Genomic DNA, 20822 nt, shown 5'->3' on the forward strand with positions numbered 1-20822 from the left:
TTTCTAAGCAAAGAAAAGACAGGACTGACATTTGGTACAGCTGAGATGGATTTGCCAAGTGTGAACCATGCATGACTGACTGGCTGTTGTGATAACCAAGTTATGCTGTAAACAAGGAAAGAGAAGTGGATGTTGTTCATCTCAACTTTAGCAAGGCTTTCAGTAGGGTTTCTCTGGTGTCCTTTCAGCCAGATTGGTGAGATGTAGTTTGGATAATGGATGGAAAATTGATGGGACTGCCAGGTAACAAGATTTTTGTTTCACTTTGATTCACTTCAAAGTACACACCTGGCAGTGGGTGGCTAGTTGCATTTATCAAACGTCAGGAATGGATCTGATGCTATTTTATGCCATACTGGTGGGGATGATTGGACAGAACACACCATCAGCTTGTTTGTGGGCAACACCTAACTGGAAGGAGTAGCTGGGAGGCAGGGCTTGTCTTCATCCTCATTCTAGAGAAATGAGCTGAGAGGAACCCCATCAGATTTAAAGGCAAATGGACAGTCCCACACCGGGGCAGGGTGGGAGCCAGCAGCATCTGAAGTGGGAAACTGGCTGCCTGGAAAGCAGTTCTGCTGGAAAAGCCCTGGGAGTCCTGCCAGGCAGCAAGCTGAGCGTGGGCCAGCAGTGTGCTCTTGTGGTGAAGGATGTCAACTGCATGCCGAGACATACCAACAAATATGCAGGCAGTGGGCTGAGAGTGAGAAGGAATTTGTTTCTTTTTGGTATTTGAGTACACTGTGTTCAGTTTTGAGCTCCTCAGTGCAAGGAAAGACACTCCTATACTGGAACAAGCTGGCTGGGAGTTTGCTGAAAAATTGGAAGCGCTAGAGTGCAAGAGGGAGGCAGAAAACTGGCACTGAAACCAGAAAACTGATTTCTGCAGCTAAAAGATGAGAAAGACAGTGGGAGATCATCTTCAATAACTGAGAGGCAGCTGTTGAGAAGAAAAGGCTGGGCTCTTGCCAGAGGCTAAGTGGACAGATGAGAAGCAACAAACAGTTGTTTGAGCATGAGAAATTCCTGCTTGATGGAAGAAAAAGAAACTTCATGTTGAGGGTGATCAAACCCTGGAAGAGCAGGAGCTTGAACTGGAGACCTCCTGGGGTTCCTTTTAGCTTGAGTTATGTTGTGATTGACAAGCTTGGTCAAGGAGTGATAGGGTATTGATATACCATTGGAGGGAACATCAAGGGTCATATACTGGTGGGTCATTGCCTTTAAACCTGTGTTATTGCAGGCAACTACAGCATGAACTTATTTCCTTCATTTTTACATAAGGCAGACTGTTTGCCCATGCTGATTGTCTTGGATCATTGCTTTAGAGTCTTATTCCCCTGTTGGTCACAAACTGCTTAATGTTTTAGAAAAGGTCCTACTTACCTTCTGGTGGCTTTTTCCCTCTGTTTCCAGTATATACCAATTTGTTCTTCATCATAAAAATTCCATTTTCTCTATAGTTTTCTCTTGGTGGGTTGCAAAGTTGTGCTTGTTGCATAATGGGTTTTTCTTAAGCTGTTCAATTCAGCCCCCAAGTTTGAGTGGGAAGAGAAATTAATGTTAAATCATTTAGTTTGAACTAATTTTTCTAATGAATTTCTGTTTCTCAGAAGGTGTATGTTTTCAGGGCTTTAGAATAAGAAAGACATACGAAACAACTTCTTTTTTACCTATGCAGACTGAGAACACAGTGAAGGCTTTTGTGTAGATCTTCTTCTCCATGTGATTTCCTAGACATGCACCTTGTGTGCTGCAAACATATGTTCATCTCTTATTTCTTTCATTTTTGTTATTCCAGTAATGAAATAATAATTAGCACCATCTCTGAGAGCTTGGCTTTAATACATCATTCCTTCACAGGTGGGGAGGTTCTGATTTAAACTTGAAGTCATTTCTGCTTGATGAAAGAGGTTTCAATAGCCAGTTTTTTAAACAAAGAGGCAGGCTGTACTGTTTTCCTGGTGGTTTTATCTTCCACTGGCTGTGTGTTTTCCCTTGTGTGTCTTTCTAGTAAATGTTCCCTGGAGAAAAAACAGACAAACCTGTTTGTTTCCCTCTGGTTTGGAGTCATCCCACTAAATGTACAGTCCTCTTTCAGCAATCGAGATAACTGGGGAAATGCTGGTGATAATTTTGAAATATGGAAATAATTTCTTTGCAGGAAATGAGTTGGGGGTTCTCTGGGGAAGGCTGCTGTCTTACCTACATGTATATGGTTCTTAATGTGGCAAGGCTCTGAATCACAATAACAGCTTTTACGTCATGTTAGTTTTGAGACAACTGGGTCATAGCTGATACTTGCTTTTTTGCTAAGTTTTATTTTATTGAATTAGGTACTTCAGAGTTTACTGACATGAACTCTGATTGAAAGACATTAAAAAAAAATAATCAGATGTTAACCTGAAATGGTAACTTCACCATTAGACTCTAAGAAGATTTTTTATATAAAAAATATTTTTTATAGATTTTCCTAGCAGTTCATCATATTTAATTTTTGCAGCTTCCTTGGCCTTTCAATGGAAAGAGCAATGGATCTGGAGGCTGCTTTCTGCGGAGATTCTGAAGAATCATTTCCTGAGTGTGCTTTCCTGACACACAAGTATCTAAGATACATTCAAGTTAATGTACCCTGCCTTTTGTGAGGAATGCAATATGCATGTAACTGTACAAATATGAGAATAAAATTTTCATTTCCAAGATGTTGTATGGGTATGTCTTTGTCACCAACCTACATAAAGCACATACTTTTAACAGCTTCTGAGATTTCACTAACTTATGTTGCTAACAACCACATGCCCTTGGCAGAGCTGAGGACAAATCACTTATACCCTCCTGAATCTGTTATGCCAAAAAAAAAAAAAAAAAAAAAAAAAATTTTGGCAGGCCTGGGAGGGAGTGTGTGGGAGGGCAATAGTTCTCTTATGCTTGAGGCACTGTATGTGTTCAGCTAAATGCTGCTCCAAGGCAGGCAGACTCTGGGTTGGAGGCACCCTGCATCCTTCAGAGCAGCTGTGTGTGAGTGCCAGAAAACACTGCCATTTACTGATTCCTTCTTTGCTTCTCCTCACTCCTGAAAATCGCTGAGATGTTTTTAACTGTGCCCAGTGGCATATTTTTAAGGGTTACTGATGAAACCCATACAGTTTCTCAGTTGTTGCCTGTGACTGCTGTAGGCCGTGTGAGTGGCCACTGCTGAGCCACTGGGTGGCATCGTGGCATCACTTTGGGGTTCTTTGGTGATGTACTCCTCAGGAGCACCAGAATGATGCCAACTGCCCAAACAAGAGAAATAAGCAAAAGAGCTCATGCTAGATAATGGCACATTAGGTGTGCCACTGTTTTTCTCTTATGCTTTGTATTAAGTAATGCTTGCTTGTATCTTAAATCTTAGTATTCCATGCTGTTCCATTCATGCAAAACCTGATAGCACTGGTTAAATCAAGTACAGAACGCATTCACTGGTGCACAAAAACAATGCCAGTGTTAACACTGGAAAAAATATCATGATTCTGTTGCTGAAGATTGCTGTAGTGTTTACCCTAAAAAGAAAAATCTTTATCAAACTTCAAATTAAAAGAGACAAAGATGTAGTTGGAAGACTGTGTTAATCCTTTTGCTTTCTAGTGGACTGGGGTTAGTATTCTCAATATATGTTTCAGCAGAATCTATGTGTCTTTGTTTTCCAAGACATATCATCTCAGGGAGTCAACAAGGTTAACATACCAGTCCTACTGTTAGGTGAACTAAGATACAAAAAGGATAATGTGATTTGTGAAAGGGTGCATGGGAGGTCATTATGCAGAAATTGAATCTAGATATCCTGACTTGTATCTTTGTGTGTCAACCACACAATAAATGTTTGTTTCAATATATATATTTTGGGGTAGGTTTATATTGATTTTAGCTAATGTGTGATTGCCCCTATGAATTAATGGTACTCTTAAAGCTGCTTTGAGAATTGTCTGTTTTTCAGAGGTAGAGTTTCTATTTTAAATTAATTCTGTTCTTGGAAAAAAAAATAATTCTACAAGATGATTGTTTGGTGGTTTTTTTTTTGTTTTTTTTTTTTTTTCTATCCCTCTCTTTCCCTACCCCTCCTTTAAGTTCCCTTTTAAAGATTGTTTCATCTTTTTTGCTCTTATGTCTTCCAGAACAGTTTAATTGGGATGATTATCTGAAAGAGACTGAATCAGTAGCTGCCCCTCTACATTGTTTCAGACAGGTATGCCAGATACTGTTTTGCAAGTGTTGTATCTATGTATGCATGTTACAGGGTGATCCTAGAGCAACTTCTATATTTGGACTGCTTGCAGACTTCCTACTTGACTTTTTTAATCGCAATGACTTCCAGTTTTGGCAGATGCTAACTGCTGAAATGTTTACATTTTACATTCTGCCTCAAGCGTAACTTTAGTTTCCCTAAAATTGTAGTTTTGGATTATATATTCCTTTAAAAAAAGACTAGTTAATGAAAACAGTCATATCAGAGTTCAAAAATATTTTCCACCTTTTTGTAGATTTTAATCTCTAAGTAATCTTTGGAGTACCATGGTTTTAGTGAAAATTAAAATTTGTCTCTTTGTCCAAGGAGCCTTTCTCCTGCCCCATTTCTGAAAAAGAGTCCTTTCAGTTCTGGCTAGCTACAAGATGAATATATGTGTGTGCATGTAGTAGAGTTTATTTAATACTTCATTTCTGGATCTTGCAAATATGTTGAGTTTTGTCTCTGTATAGGCAGAGTGACTTTTACTGAGGAGTAACAGATACTGACGTTAGAAAACAAATTAAGGGTAATATATGGGAGTACAAGATAGGAACTGGATTTATAACGAAGGATCCTTAATGGACTATTTTATGTTTTACTTTGTGTACTGCAAGTATGATTGCCCCTCTTCCTGATGGTTTGGTATGTATTTGCAGGTGTAGTTTAAAGTCTTATGTGAGCTAATGACCTTCAATTACTCAGCCCTCTGGAGGCTGAGTCGGCATCTGCAGCATCTTTCTCTGTCTAGAGGGAGCTGAGGGATGGAATTTTCCAAAGATAAGGAGTACCTTAGCTGTATTAAGGCTACATAGGATGAGTTTTGCTTTTTATGGTTTCACCATGTTAGGAAGATAGATGCTGAACGAATCAGATAGTTCAGGTTGATAGAACTGTAATAGGTGTGACAGGCGATGCATGTCTTGTTTACTGGAATGGACATGTTCAGAAACTTATCTTCTGGGGTTTGTTGGTAGTCTGATAGCCCTGTGAATGATAGTGGCCTCCAGTGGGAACCAAACAAAATGCAACAAACAGAATAGGCTGAGGAGAGGAACCATCACTCAGTGAATCTGAAGTAGTTGCAGGAATGGAGAACAGGGAGAGAAAAATTCAGATGGTAGCATTTCCTTGTATTAGATCTTAAATCTCAGCTTGCCCTTCAGAGATCACAATAAGTGATGAAGAAAACTTTATGTGCTGCTTTCAGTGAGAGGTGGCTAAGAATATCAGTCTGTATGTCTGTTTGGGTGGAGCGTCTGAAATCAATTCTATAGTAGGTGATTTTCATAGTGGAGAGCAGCTTTAGGAAGAGACCCCAAATTCTGCTTGGGTAGAGACAGAGGGTGATAGTCCTTTGGTCATCCTGAAGTTAAGGACATACTCACAGACACCTTGACAAGAACGTACACTCCCAAAAGATGTAGCTGCTGCAGAAAGCTTTTCAGAGGCCTTTTCTCATGGCTTTCTTGCATTTTCTTCCTTCCCATTAGTGCTCAAGAGGTCTAAACTGGACAATGGAATAACACCTTAAATAAAGGTGCTTAAGTGACATGCGTTGACTGAGACTAATAAATCTGAGTGACCTGGATTGCTGAAGTAGAGTGTGGGTTAGAAAAATGAGCTTTTATTTCTATGCATAGCAAATTAAAAAAAAAACAAAAACATATGCGGACTTTCAGTTTTCTAAAAATTGACCTTTAAGTAAGCAGTGTTAACTAGTAAAGAGCTAACTCCTCTCACTTTGCAGATTTTAGAATCTGTATTGCTTGAGTTTTGTGTAGGACTAGTTTGACTGTTATTGGGTCACACATGAATTGTACATGTCATTGTCACTGAGTGTAGTGCAAGGAAATACACTGCTGTGGCCATCCAGGGAGAAAATAGCAGAGAGGAGCCTAATTTGAAAATGATACCCAGAATTTGTGACCTGTGAGAATTCTAAAAAGTTTAGATTCTGTAGTAATTAAAAATGATCTGGAGAGCAATAAATTAAAGCCTCTACTATAAATTTAGACACAGGCACAGTCAGCTAATGAAAATTAATTAAAGCATTTTTGTTAATTTAGAATGTATTTTATCTGTTGCTTGAAGTTGTTTTTTATTACAACTTAAAATTTTGATGCATTCCACATCCCTTTCTCATTTCAGTGTTTGGCTTAGTCAACTACTGAAAGAGTAGTTAGGAAGGGTCAAGTTGTCCTCTGTGAATCCAATGTAGATTTTGTTAGTATTTGCAAGTATGAAAAAAGAATTAAATTATATATTAAATTAAATTATTGTGTTGGCAGAAAATCTTCCAGAATAATTTTAGTCTGGAAATGAGAAGACATTTAAAAGGCATAGTGAGATTCTGTAATAATCTTTCTACACAACAAGGTGAGGCATTCAATTCCAGTTAGTATTAATACAAAGTTTAGAACATCATTAGATGATGTTACTGCCTAGGCAAGTAATCAGACTGTGTTCCAGTTATCTGTACCAGTAGTGTGTTGGTACATGAGTAAAAAATATTCTCCTTCTCTTTTGTTCATCTTTGCCTTCTGAGAGAAAGCTCAGCTCAAAGACTAAGTTGCATGTGTTGCATTTCTTTTTCCTGTGCCTGTCTTTTTTTTACAAAATCTGATGTCTACTAATTAAATTGACATTTCATTGTGTATTTATTATATTTAGTTCTCTATGAATAAGCACAAGCTGCAATTCCTCTTTTAGCACAGAAGTTTTATGGGACTTTAGGACTGTCTTCCTTCTGTAGGATGCAGTTAACACTAACTCCTTTTTTTTGTCTTCTTTCATTCTTTTTTTTTTCTTTTCTTTTTTTTTTTTTTTTTCTTTTTAATGCAGAAACTGTTTAGTGCAGTAAGGTCCAAATTTTATTTGAATTTCCAAGACATCTTTATAATGAAAGTAACTATTTCTTGAAATTGAAAGCTGGTAAATTGTGTGGTTTGGGCTTTTTTAAGAATTGGATGTCATCTTTCCTGATGCGCTTGTTTTCCCTGCATTGCAAGTATTAATCTCTCCCCCTCCATCTTCATGTTCATATTTTCATCATGATTCCTATGTGACACAACATTCTGCAGTGCTTGTCTTTTTAGAAAGCAGCCATGTTTATGCACTAGAAACTTCAAGTATCTGAAATGGCAGAAGTTGGGAGGTTACCCAACCTCCTTTTGTAACTCTGCTGAACACTCGAAGTTCAAAGGCTAGTTTACATTTACCAGTTATATATTTGGATGAATTAAACCTGTATTTTGAAGTTACTGGAAAATCTAGCTGTGCTAACAAAATAAGAAGTATTATTTTACCTTTAATTGTAGTCTAGAATTCCACCTACGAATGATTTCAAAGTTGGTATGAAGCTGGAAGCCCACGATCCTCGCAATGTCACCTCAGTTTGTATAGCCACAGTAATTGGGATTACTGGAGCCAGGCTAAGGTTGCGACTGGATGGAAGTGACAACAAGAATGATTTTTGGAGGCTTGTGGATTCCTCAGACATACAGCCCATTGGGACCTGTGAAAAGAAAGGGGGCATGCTCCAGCCTCCACTCGGTAAGAAAGTTTCTGAACTAATCTATGTGTAGTCATTAAGTCAATTTTATCTTTTTGATTTGCAAAATTCAGTGGCACTAATGTTTCCCTGCACTGTTACTGAATTGGAAAAGAGGTAAGCAAACTAATTTAGAAGAAAAGCCCACGAGTCACTAAGTCTTTTTGAATGCTTTTAACATAAGAATAAATTTGAGTTCTGTCTGGGTTTTTTTGGTTGTTGTTTGGTTGTTTTTTGTTTTGTTTTGAAATAGTTCCTTAATATTAAACGGTAGCTTTCTTAATGATGAGGTAGCTTTCATGTGCCCATTCTATAAATGTTCCCTCGTACATACCCTGTTTTATGAGAATATGAATGCAATGCTTTCTGGCTTGATACTGGTGCGTGCTCCTTTAAGCAAGTATTCATAGAATCATAGAATCATAGAATTGGCTGGGTTGGAAGGGACCTCAGAGATCATCAAGTCCAACCCTTGATCCACTACCACTGCAGTTACCAGACCATGGCACTGAGTGCCACATCCAGTCTCTTTTTAAATATCTCCAGGGATGGAGAATCCACTACTTCCCTGGGCAGCCCATTCCAATGCCTGACCACCCTCTCCATAAAGAAATTCTTTCTAATATCCAACCTAAACTTCCCCTGGCACAACTTAAGACCATGCCCTCTTGTCTTGCTGAGAGCTGCCTGGGAAAAGAGCCCAACCCCCCCCTGGCTACACCCTCCTTTCAGGGAGTTGTAGACAGCGATGAGGTCTCCCCTGAGCCTCCTCTTCTCCATGCTGAACACCCCCAGCTCCCTCAGCCTCTCCTCATAGGGTCTGTGCTCGAGTCCCTTCACCAGCCTGGTTGCCCTCCTTTGGACCCGCTCCAGGACCTCGATGTCCTTCCTGACCTGAGGGGCCCAGAACTGGACACAGTACTCGAGGTGTGGCCTCACCAGCGCTGAGTACAGGGGCTGAGTACAGTTCATCAGAACTCAGTCCCGGGATAAGCTGATTTGCTTTTTTAGCTCTCCAGTGAATCCGAGCAGCCCACTAGAAGGCGCTCGCTGTTAATCCACCTGCAAACCCCTGAGCTGGGCTGCCGGCCCAGTGCATCAATTCGGGGCAGTCTGAATGGTTTCTCGGGGACTGAGCGAAACGATTAAGGTCTGGGAAAAGGCAGCTGAGAGACGGTGTTGCACCATTCTGCTTGGAGGCAGAAAGAATACCAGGCCAAAACTTTAGAAAAAAATTAAAATTACATTGAATACAATTCTCATTTCTTCAGATTGACACATATTGAGAGTCTGATCAGTTTGTCATGAATACTCTGTGGGCATGAGGAATAAACATGCTTAGAAGTAGTATGCCAAATTTATTTTGTTTTTCCTGCTGAATATGAGTGACAAGATCATGTGTCTCTCCTAACCGAGAAATAATGCTTGGACCCAGTCTTATTCAGAAAGTTTATTCAATGGGGAACTGTGCAAGGGTATCCCTTGCTATATGATGAATAGTCAGAAGTACCTTTGACTAACTACTGGGAGTAAAATGTCTTTGATGGGATTAACCTGTCTATTTAAAGCTGTATTCTTGAACTATATTTGCTGTAGCTTAAAGATCCTAGTGTGGAAATCCTTTAAGAAACACATTTTTCACATTGGTCTGAAAATATTTATTTTATTAAAAAGAAAAATATGGAAAAATAGTGACTGGTATTTATCCGACTGCCCCTCCTGCCAAAACCAAAACCAAGCCACAACAGCAACACTCCCCTGCTACTTTCTATAATTTTTAGAAGATGCAAGAAATGGTGCTGTTGATGTAAGAAATTAACTGTAAGCAGAAATTGAATTGGTTAGTGCTGGTTTCCCATTGTAGAGTTATAAACCTGTGTCTGCTTATGTGTCATCAGTAACATTTAGAGATGAGAAGACAGGTGCAGTGAAGATAGGTATGGTTTCTCTTTGTAGCCTCTCAAAAGCCTTGTGAGCAACTTTCAGATCTTCTGTTTGAAGGGTGAGGGGTAAAGTATTTCACTACAGTATGAAACCTGATCTGCTTGTAGAGGGGCAAACAGATAGAGCAGCATTTTATATAATGATTGAGACATCACTTAAACTACATGAATAGATTTCTGTGCTGTTTTGTAGGCTTAGAATACAAGAAAAGCAGTGCAAGCAGGGTGCCAGTCTAGAGGAATGTTATTTAGGATAGATACAGTTTGAACCCAGAAGGGCTGTTGTCCTCCTTTTCTGTGGATACCTAGAGGTTTTAAAGGAAAGCACTGGGTTTCTGTCACCTGCAGGAAATATTTCTCTGTTTAACCTCTCTGAAGTTCTTAGTATAACCTTGTAGAATGAATGCAGTGATAACACTATGAAAGAGGGTTGTAATAGGGAAGATTATCCCTATTCCTTCAGCTACACATATGTTAAATACATTGCTTCAGTTCAGGAGTTCAGCCTTTTAATGTGTTTCTAAACCAGCCTCTTAAATAAAACAATTCTAGTTATGTAAATGGCTGCAGTCGATCCAGTCGGAGGAGAAACTTTCCACAACCACCAGTTGAAAGCTTGATGCCCACTCTTAGGATACTGTTTCTCACCCCTATTTGTTCAGGCTGCCTGTAGTGCAGCACCCAAGAAGCAGCTGGTTTCCTGCACCCAGGCATGTAAGTTTACCTGCTCTCCAAACAATTGCTGCTTATGCAGAAATGAATGTGAGTGCCATTATTTTGTCCCTCCTGCCCTAGATTTTTCTAGAGATAGGCAGTATTCCAGCAATCAAACATTCTGGCATACCTAGATAAATTTTTGAAACAGCCTTTTTGGCAGTTTTACAGCATCCTGTTCCTGGGCAAAGCTGAGAGCTAATTGGGTGTATAATTACCTCCTGTTAGACATTTAAGCAACTGATTATGTTGGTTTTTTTTTTTTTGCCCTGAGTGGTAGGGAACCTTCTGGATACTAATGTTCTGCTTCTCTCATAATAACTAGCTAAAAGAGTGCCTCCTACCTGATTTGTACATAGGTTTAATTATGCATGTTATATAAGGGTTTTGAGAAAATTATTACTGTAGCAAATTTTTCCTGTTCCAGCCTCTGTTTTTCATAGGTGAGCTTTTTTTGTTGTTGAGAACTTAAAAGTTCTCAACAAATTACATTGAGGAAAACATTTTCTCTGGCTTAACCAGGATGACTTAAAGGCCACTGAAGGTAATTGAAACTGCTATTTGGCTGTCATTCCTCTGTCTCACCCACATCTTTACAGGGCTAGCTGGTTAGGAATGCTATGTTTCAGTAACCACATGTGTTCAGGTTGTATAAAGACCTTGGTTTGAAATCAGGACTGATAATCACACCCCATCAGTCCTCAGATTGTGACACCCAAATATGATCTTTGTATTCTTTTAGGTGTTGCATAGGCAGTTCCAACTTGGAGATGGTTTCTTCAGCTGATGATAGCTTAAAGCTTTTAGTTATAGAACTATTATATCATAAAATCTGCTACTGGATGACTTAATGATTTAACTGATTTACTTGTTAATGAAGAATATGAAAATAGAAACATTTTCTGGTTTATGTTTTTCAATATGATACACTGATACATTAAATTTGATTATGTTTCTATTCTTCCCTGTTATGTGCTCCTTGGTTTTTAAGGCAGTTGATATATTTTTTTATTTTAATGGGAGAGGGAGAAGAAACCAATTTTTAAATTTTTTAATTTTTTTTTTTTTTTTGTCTATGATCTGGTGAAAGCATTATGAGAGCATTGAAAATAAAGGGGTGTCTCCTCACTAAATGAGAGAAGCTGGAGCAGAGCATGTTGTTTTAGAGTGAGAGCAGCCCTGCCTAGTAAGCTTGGCACCTGTGCTGGGGAATGTTCCACTGGACTAGGGAGTGTGGGGGACAATTGATGATCTCTACTAGAGCTTGCATGTTGTCAAGACATTTATCTATAGATGCTTATCTATAACCAATTCTTATAAGTGATTCTGCAGGCAAGTTGCTCAGAATGAAAGGCATTGCACACATTTCTGCAACAACAATGACCTTGTTTGTTCCTTCTAGGCCAAATCCAAAATAGAAGGAATGAGACATTAGTAAAACAGACTTTGTATTCTTCTCCTCCTTTTTTATTTTACAAACTGAAAGTAGGTCTGTTATATGCAACGAATTGATTTGTTACTCAGGGTTCCAGATGAATGCATCTTCTTGGCCAATGTTTCTCTTGAGAACTCTCAATGGAGCTGAAATGGCACCTGCAGCATTCTTTAAGAAGGTAAGAAGAAAAGGGCTGCTAATAAACAACTTTCTATCAATTGGTCCATGTTTACATTTTTTAATGAAGGGGTGAAGATATTTTGTTGTTGTCTGCAGCATAGGGAAGCAAGTCTATTATTTAAAATTACTTTGAAGTAGACTGACAAGCCACAAAGCTGGACTAGAAGCAGATTGATTCCTGTCTATTGTATGAGCATCTCTTTTCCCAACTGGAGATAACACAGTATGCTGTGTTATTGTGTTAGTTTGGTTTTTTTGTGTCGCATGGATTATAGATACAGTGCGTATCAGATTTCTTAACAGCATCATGTTCATATGATTGTTCACACAAGTGAAAAAAAAAAAGTAATGGGGAATAAGATCCATTAGAATGCAGAGTGGCTTGGAAAGGTTTTCTTAGAAGTTGTCATTGGGCATATACTCATAATTTATAATGTAATGTAGTTGAAAATAGCAGAAAATGCTGTTCTGTTTTTTAAACATGACTGCTGACCAAATTGCTGTGAAACACAAAACCAACAGTAATATTGAAATGAGTTGTTGGTTCAAATTTTTGTCAAGATGGTAAAACCCTGCTGTCACATTGAGTGACTTCATTTTTGATACTGTGATTGACATTGACAAGAGTGTCATCAAAGCAAACAGTTGGGTTCAGACCTACAATAGCTTGCATGTTAACTTTATATAGTTGTAAAAAAAAAAAAAGTAAAATAATATAATTTTTTTTCTGGTGTGAAAAGCCATGCTTTCATGTGATGGCCTACAGCACATCTGAGATAACTTTTGGATAATGAGGTTCCTGAGGCTGACTTGGTAATTCAGGTTGTATTGGGTCACAACTCCTGTTGTAGAGGTACACTTCTCCTGGTCTCATTGGCTTGATTTTTGTTTTTCTTTTATCCACTTGAAATTGGTCTAAGGCCAACTGAGTTAGCAGAGGCCTATAAATAATGTCCAATGCTAATGAATTTTTCATGGATTAATTGGGAAGTGAAGCTTTTACCAGACAGTTATCAGTCCCCAGAAATATCCGTTCTTTATTAGCATGTAATAATTTCATTTTAGTGTCTTTGCTGTCTTGCTGCCCAGACATAATGTATTGAGTGCAGCCTATTGCTTATGTAAATACTTGTAACAGTCTTTCTGCATTGGATAATTTTGGTAATTATCCCAGCTGTGTTTGTGGGAACAGAATCTTTTTTTTTTATAATACAAAAGAGCAAAATCCAATTTGAAATACCAGTAAGTTTTCTTCAGTATCTACTTCAACTTTTTGAGAATAGTGAGTATAAAAAGTAAGGATGTTGAAGAGAAATAGTTTTTCCCTCTTTGTTTTTAAGAGGCTATAGAAATACAAATATTCTACCTCTCTTGCTTTTGTAGGAACCACCAAAACCTGTGCCAAACTGCTTTAAAGTAGGAATGAAGCTTGAAGCTATAGATAGAAAGAACCCATACTTGATTTGCCCAGCAACCATCGGTGATGTGAAAGGAGACGAAGTTTTTGTTACATTTGATGGCTGGAGAGGAGCTTTTGACTATTGGTGCAGATGTGATTCTCGAGATATTTTCCCAGTCGGATGGTGTAGTTTGACAGGAGATGCATTACAACCACCAGGGAACAATGGTAAGATGACTAATAATATTGCTTAATTATTTTTCCCCTCAATTACAGCTTAATTTTAAAAACCAGCTGGCTGTAAGCAGATAAGACTGAAGATTTGATTTGTGAGTAGCTGATGAGGATGAAATGTTGTTCAATTTTCTTTGTGTAGTTTAAAGCCAATTTTTGCCTGTTCATAGTAACTCTGGGAACATTTTTTATTAGGAGGGCTTTTTATTTTTTGTGTACCTGTGAAGAATCTCGGACTTAAACTAGTATTTCCCATTTGTATTATAGTTAATTTGGTGCTCCTCTTTAATGATACTAGTGTATTACCTGCATCAGGACTTAATGTTAAGGTAACTGCTAAGAAAGCAAAATAGTCTTTGCTTCTGTGATTACTGAAGGTTTAAACTATATATTTAGTGTTTCTTTCTTCATACTCACAAAATTCTTTCTTGAAGCTGCCTATTCTGAATGCTTTATCATCCTTGTGCCACTGAGGAGGCTTGTGTGTAGGGTTATAGAGTCCTAATAGCCACATTGCTTTATTATGTATCTACTTCCAAATGAAGGATCCCCGAGTGTCATCCTTCTGCTGTTCTGACTTTTCTGTCAAATGGTTTGGATTCTTCCATTCTTATTCACTTCAAATTTGACAGAAAGAGATTTTGAAGGAGGGGAACCATATTTGAGTTAATTACTTTAATATTGTTGGCCAGGATAGTTTGGTCTCGTGGTGAGCATCTTCACAGCTGTTAGGTGAGTAAGGAATGAGTAACAAACATCACAGAACTCACTGGAAGGACCAAAGGAACAGAAACAAGAAGGAAAGAAATCAGTCATATTTCCTGCTCTCTCCATCCCCATTGCTTATCTTTTGCCAGCAGGCTAAAAATTGTTTGGAAATTGAGTGAAATTAGTTAAGGGTACCTCTACATCCTTGCCCTCAGCTGCCTGTCTCTAATTACTGTCTGCAGTTACTGCCAATGGTCATAGTACCTGTAATTTATTTAGTCTGTTTTGGTGGATTTCAGCAAGGGAGCAGCTCTGTGTGTATCTGTATGGGCAGATACAGGATGATCTGCCAGTACAAACCTGGAGTCAGAAGGCAGGGAGAACTCAGGTGAGGACAACCTACATTCAGTCAGAAGTCATCTCATGGGTACTAAGATGTTCCTGTGCCCCCCATCTGTAGAGAGTCTTTGTGAGCTTCTTAAGGTTGAATTTGGCTTTATACAAAAGAGTTTCTGAAAATAAGTGGTGTAAAAATTTTAAAAGATTTTTTTACGACAGTTTAGGTTGCTGAACCCAATTGCATCTTTGGGAAAGAAGATAAAATTGTTTAGTATCCTCCAGTTTCAGTGCTGGAAAACAAGCAATAATGCTTTTAGATAATATGTACATAATGTTTTTTGCCTAGTAAGTTCTTGATAGACATCAAACAGTTGTTTAACAGTTAGTAAGATTGATTACATATTCTACTTGTTTAGGTAAAAAAACAAATTAAATTCTTCAGTATGTTCAAGTATGCAGAAGGCTTTAAATAGGTATTGTATTAATTCTATTGCTTTGTTATGAAAAAAAAAGTAACACTTTAGGCATTAGTAACACCTGAAGCAAGGTTATTACAGACCTGTAGTCAAAACTGTGAATTTTGGATATGTGATAGAAAGTGGGGGCAAGAAAGTGCAGGCTGGGGATTTTGTTATTTTTAATTCTAAAAGTGAGCCTAAGGTTAAATGCAGTCATATTAAAATTATGTGTACTCCTTTTTTCCCTTGTTCTGAGCATAAAGAATTTGTTCTTTAAATTTTGCTTCATATGCTTGTATTTTATGTGCTGTTTGTGCATGTTATAAGTACTTGTCAAATTTACATAGCTAGATGAAATTTTTTTATGCTCTCATGTTATATTTTTCACAGTTACATGATCACTTTTGAGCCATTGAAGAATTGTAATGATAGTCCTTTATTAAGATATAAATAATAACTTCAAGGAGAGTGTAATCAAGTCATTTCAATTCAGAAATATGGTAATTTTGTCAAGATTCTTTATTAAGTCACATTAACATTGACTGCTCACATAAAAGAAGACAGTATGACAGATACTGTATTACAGGGATTCACTTGAAATATATTATTCTCGCCTGGACTTCTTTTCCTGTAGGTTAGTTTAGTATTTCTGCCGTGAATAACCACATTAAGAGGTGAAAATAATCAACTGGGTGTGGCTTTGATTTCAGAGAGAATATAATGGGAGATATTCTTGATTTCATTGTAACTACTTTTTTCTGAAAGCATTTAAAGGTTTAAATCACTAGTTAAAGAACTGAACCCTCCCCCCTCTCCGATTTTAGTGACTGAGGAAAACCAATATCCTGTAACCTAAGCATGAAAGAGATAACATGCTTTAACTTTCATCCATACCTAGGACAACAATTTCCTGCAATGAGACATATATTTTAGGGTCAAACTTAGCCCATTGAAAGAGAGATGATATGCAGGAATGAAGAAAATCAGGAAAGTTTTTATTTCTGCTGCTTGTGGTCTTAACAATTTAGGATGCCCAGAGAGAATGTAGGACTTCTGTTGTAGGAAGATTTTTAGGACAGTTTTAAGTGTCAGCTTTTTAGGTATGGGTGAATTTATTCAAAACAGATAACATGATATATTTAGTCTTTATAAACCTTTCCTTCTGTAATGCATTTGTTTTAGAAAGATAAACTCAGGAACTAAGTTGCAATTAATAGAACATAAAATGGAGAAGGTAGGTAAAAAGTTGTTTTGGACCAGCTGTTTTTAACAGAATATGTGAATTAAATGGATCTGCCTGGGTGTCAATGTATGTGTACAGTGATATGAAATGCAACCTTTCTATCTTTATGTAAGCAGAAGTTAAGCTTAGCTAATATTTTAGTGTATTTCCTTAGAAATATCTCTGGTAGTAGTAATTTATGTTATGTGTGCTTTGACAACAGGGCTTGATGTTGGCTTGGCACACTGGCCAAAGGTTAATATTTTAAGGATGCAGTAGGTTTTTTTCTTTGTGTCTCTTGGTCACTGAAGTGCTTTTAGAGATGAATTGTCACTCAGGAACATTGGTGTGCACTGGAGCTGGTGAAAGAGGTTAGTGTGGTATTGTCTAAGCTGATCAATCTACTGTCTACTTTAGCAAGCTTTGTCCAGCAGTGGCTGAAAGCAGATGTCTGAAGACAAGCATAAGCTTGTAGGAGAGAGGTTTGCAAAAGTATTCGTGTCATCCAGCCATCTACAACCCAGCACTTCCCAAGCCCAGAATAAAGCTTTTCTGCTGAGTACCTCTGGGGAGAGCTTGCTCTGTTTCATTCAGTTGTATTTTGAAGCCATCTGAAGCCATCTGAACTTTTAGGACCTACAACATCCTGCAATAAGGAGTTCTGTACTTGAGTTATGTTCTGTGGAAATGCTAGTGGATTCATTTGTTGCCCTTCTGTTCTTGGTATACCTTCTTGTACTTCCACTACTTGTAGAGGAAGCAACAGTAGTCATTCCCTAATTGCTGCCTTCATATCCATCACAGTTTTGTACACCTCTATTTTAGCTTCCCTCACTTCTCTGTATAACAAACTTGTAAAATCTGGTTCTGTCATGGTTTTCCTTGTTATGGGATTAGTTTGATTGCTCTGATCATCCTTGTTCTTTCATACTGTTTCCATTTGAGCTACTGGAACCAGAAGTGCACAAGGTATTTAAGACTTAGTGCCATTGTGGTGGGCTTTGTTTCTTTTTCTAGTTGTTTTCCGGTTGTTTGTGTTTTTTTTAAATATAAATATTCATTAATTAGTGTTTGGGATTTTTCGACTACTACCAGGCAACTTAATTACTTACTTACTTAGTTAAGAAATACTTATTTTGATTCTAAGATGTCATTTTTGTATACATCAGCTAATAGCCCATCACTGATCACAGAAACTGGATTATTTTGAGTTGTTTGAAATTCAGTTTCATTTGTTACTTCCTCTGCTGAGCAACTGCTCAGCCTTACAAGATCTTTTTGTACGTCTTTGCACACTCAAATATTTGTTCAGCAGTTGTTGCTATCTTGTGCTTTCCTAGATAATATATAAATTGGATGGCACAAGCCCAATCAGAAGATCTTGTCAGGATCTCTCTGAAGTCCTCTTTTGACTGTGGAAACATGTCTGTTTATTTCTGGCCACTGTGTGGTGTTTCTCAAGGCTTCTTTAGAAGGATCGTGAAGATCATCCTAAAATCCATCTAAGGACTTTGTTAAGAGTCTGTGGACTGAGATCTTGTCAAGTGAAAATCCACAGACTACATCAATTGACTTTCCATTGCCTGCTGGCTTATTGACTGCTAAAAAAAAAAATTGATAGGTCTGTGATATGTGACTTTTCTCTACAAAAGCTGTGATTGATTCTCCCCCAACATTGTGTTTATCTTTGTGTTCACTACTTCTGTTCTGTATAAGAGTTTTTATCAACTTGGCAAGTTCAAACATCAGGTGTCCTGCCCATACCTTGCTGGCTTAACTTCTGACATTGTATTAACTACCTTTAAATCTCTGAACTGAAGAGAATTTTAAGTACAAACTTGCACAGCACCATCATTACACTGGACATCACATCTTTTAGTTTCCTTAAAACTCCCAGCTGCTGTATGTCCTGCAGACTACAGTTTTTGTCTTCATTTCCTCACCTTTACTATTTGTTCTTAATATCAGGGAACCTGTTTCAAATCCCTGTGAGGGGAGATTCTGATAACAGAACTGATGTGATGCGCTTCCTTGAAGCAAGTATGAACATGAAAACCATTCAGTCTTGCTGTTTTAGTTGTCTTCTTCATTTACCCATTCTGAAATTTGATCATCTGTTGGGAGTATGTAACTTCAGCTTTCAATATGCTTTAAAAAGGCTTTTAAAGTTTGATATCTTCTGGATGTTTTTCTAGTAACTCTACTTCTAGGCCACACATATTATGCTTTTCTATTTAACTACCATAGGCTGTAATTTTTATTTTTGTACAATTGGATAATTGTGTTAGCTGTTAGCTGTTACTAACCCTGGAAATGCTCATGTATTGTACTATGTGTAGTTGTATCTGAGGCTTATTATTGAAGTAGACAACAGATGACTGGAGACTGTCAGAGCAGTTTTGTTTTGCTGTTTCTGTATATATTCATTTTGCTGTTTAGTCGTTAAATGTAAATGGCAGTTACTTAGGCAACCCACCATTTTATTTATGATGTAAGAAAAACCTTTTCCATAAAAGAGAGAAATCAAAAGAACAACTGGAGACAAGCCATGTGGGAAATGATAAGTAGTTTCACCTGCAAAGATTGATTTCAGTATAAAGTAGTATCTATCATTTAGATATGAACAGCATCTGGAGACAGATTGGTTTCTATATATCCCTGATCCCCGCAGACTTAGGAAGCTGGATCTTTGACAGATAAAGGTGATGCAAGAACTGCTCTCTGCACTCTGCAGGAGAGAATTTGGGTGACCGAAGGAAGATCACGTAGTAATATAAATAAAACCAGAGATGCACAGTAGCTTTTATCCTTAGTCCCCTTCCTCTCTTCTTTCCTTCTTCTCTCTCTCCCTTCCTTCCACAATGTGTGTCACCAATTCAGTGCATTTCTTGTCAGTGAGAGCAATCTTCTTTCATTATACTAATAAGCCTGTGATGTTAAAGGCCTCCTTCAAAGGCTGCCTGCAGCAATAAGAGTAGTACAGGCTCAATCAGAGATTAAAAAGTATCTTATTTGTCTGTTTTATGATTTCTTAGTTCAGTTTCATTAAATTTTCAGATATGTTATCAATTCTTACTTTGTGCAAATTTTTCCAAGCCTATCTACTGGAGAGGCACTTCTCTGATATTCAAATTATATCAAGATAGCTGTGCTATATTTCCAGCTAAGTTGTACACAATTGTGCAACATCAATATAAAATTAAGTACTACTCTATAGTGTTTGCAGATGAAACAAAAGTAGTGCTGAAACTTTAGACAGAGCTACAGTTAGATCTGTGAAAAGACTGCATTATTTAAAGCAGCCAAAAAAATCAGATAAGCATGGTGATTCTTAAGTTTCATTAAAGAAAGAAACGAATTCTGAAATGGTACAATTTCATGCTGTTGGAGGTTTCATTTTTCTCTCAGTACAGCCAGCTTCTTTTCACAAGCAGGTCACAGTAGTTAAATCAGGCACATACAGTATGCAGATTTATGCTTTCTTCAGAATTGTACATGACAAACTCCTTGGTGCTTGAGGCTAACATCTAATTTGCCACATTCTCTTACATGTTAAGCTTTTTTTATTTGGTATTAATGTTTCTTGGCATATTGCAGCAAGGCCTGGATGGTGCTGCTACAGGGCAGTAATCACTTAAATGTAAAAAAGGTTTTGCCTTTCCCAAAGCTGTAACCTTACTGCTAGTCTGGCTGCCTCACTAACTCACCTTGATTATTTATAAGGTAGTAGTAACTTTCTTTAAACTTGGAAATACTACAACACCTGTATTTTTTACTTATGTGGAAAATGGTTTTATTATTTACCTTTGTTCAGATCTTGTGGATACTCTTGTCAGCAGTGGTTGTGTTTCACAGCAAGTGGATGCAACTGAGTGGATTTTTTCCAAATCTCTGGTAGCACATATAAGCTATGTTTAGAACATCAGAGTTGTCATAGAATTGCACAGTATCACAGAATGTTAGGGGTTGGAAGGGACCTCGAAAACTCAAGTCCAACTCCCCTGCCAGAGCAGGATCACTGAGAGCAGGTCACACAGGAGTGCATCCAGGTGGGTTTTGAATGTCTCCAGAGAAGACTCCACAACCTCACTGGGTAGCCTGGTCCAGTGCTCTGTCACCCTCACAGTAAAAAAGCTTTTCCTTATGTTTACACAGAACCTCCTGTGCTCCAACTTGTACTCATCACCCCTTCTCCTATTATTGGTCATCATTGGATGGAACCTGGCTCCATCCTCCTGACAATCAGCCTTACGTGTTTATAAACATTAACGAGGTCATCCCTCTTCTCCAAGTCTCCTCTTCTCCAGGTTAAAGATATCCAGCTCCCTTAGCCTTTCCTCATAAAGGAGATGTTCCACTCCCTTAATCCTCTT

The 20822-nt window shown here is 37.9% G+C and overlaps 1 protein-coding gene across 1 annotated transcript in view; it reads left to right on the plus strand.

Moving 5' to 3' along the window:
• SCML2 (Scm polycomb group protein like 2) overlaps positions 1-20822 on the plus strand; it is a 70896-nt gene that overhangs the window by 20853 nt on the left and 29221 nt on the right. Inside the window, exons 3-6 of the mRNA XM_030458557.1 lie at positions 4155-4225; positions 7585-7819; positions 11999-12087; positions 13473-13716. Coding sequence (XP_030314417.1) covers positions 4155-4225; positions 7585-7819; positions 11999-12087; positions 13473-13716 — 639 coding nt within the window. The remainder of the gene's footprint in view (positions 1-4154; positions 4226-7584; positions 7820-11998; positions 12088-13472; positions 13717-20822) is intronic.

This window comes from Calypte anna, chromosome 1 (genome assembly GCF_003957555.1).
Source record: "Calypte anna isolate BGI_N300 chromosome 1, bCalAnn1_v1.p, whole genome shotgun sequence".
Taxonomy (NCBI): domain Eukaryota; kingdom Metazoa; phylum Chordata; class Aves; order Apodiformes; family Trochilidae; genus Calypte; species Calypte anna.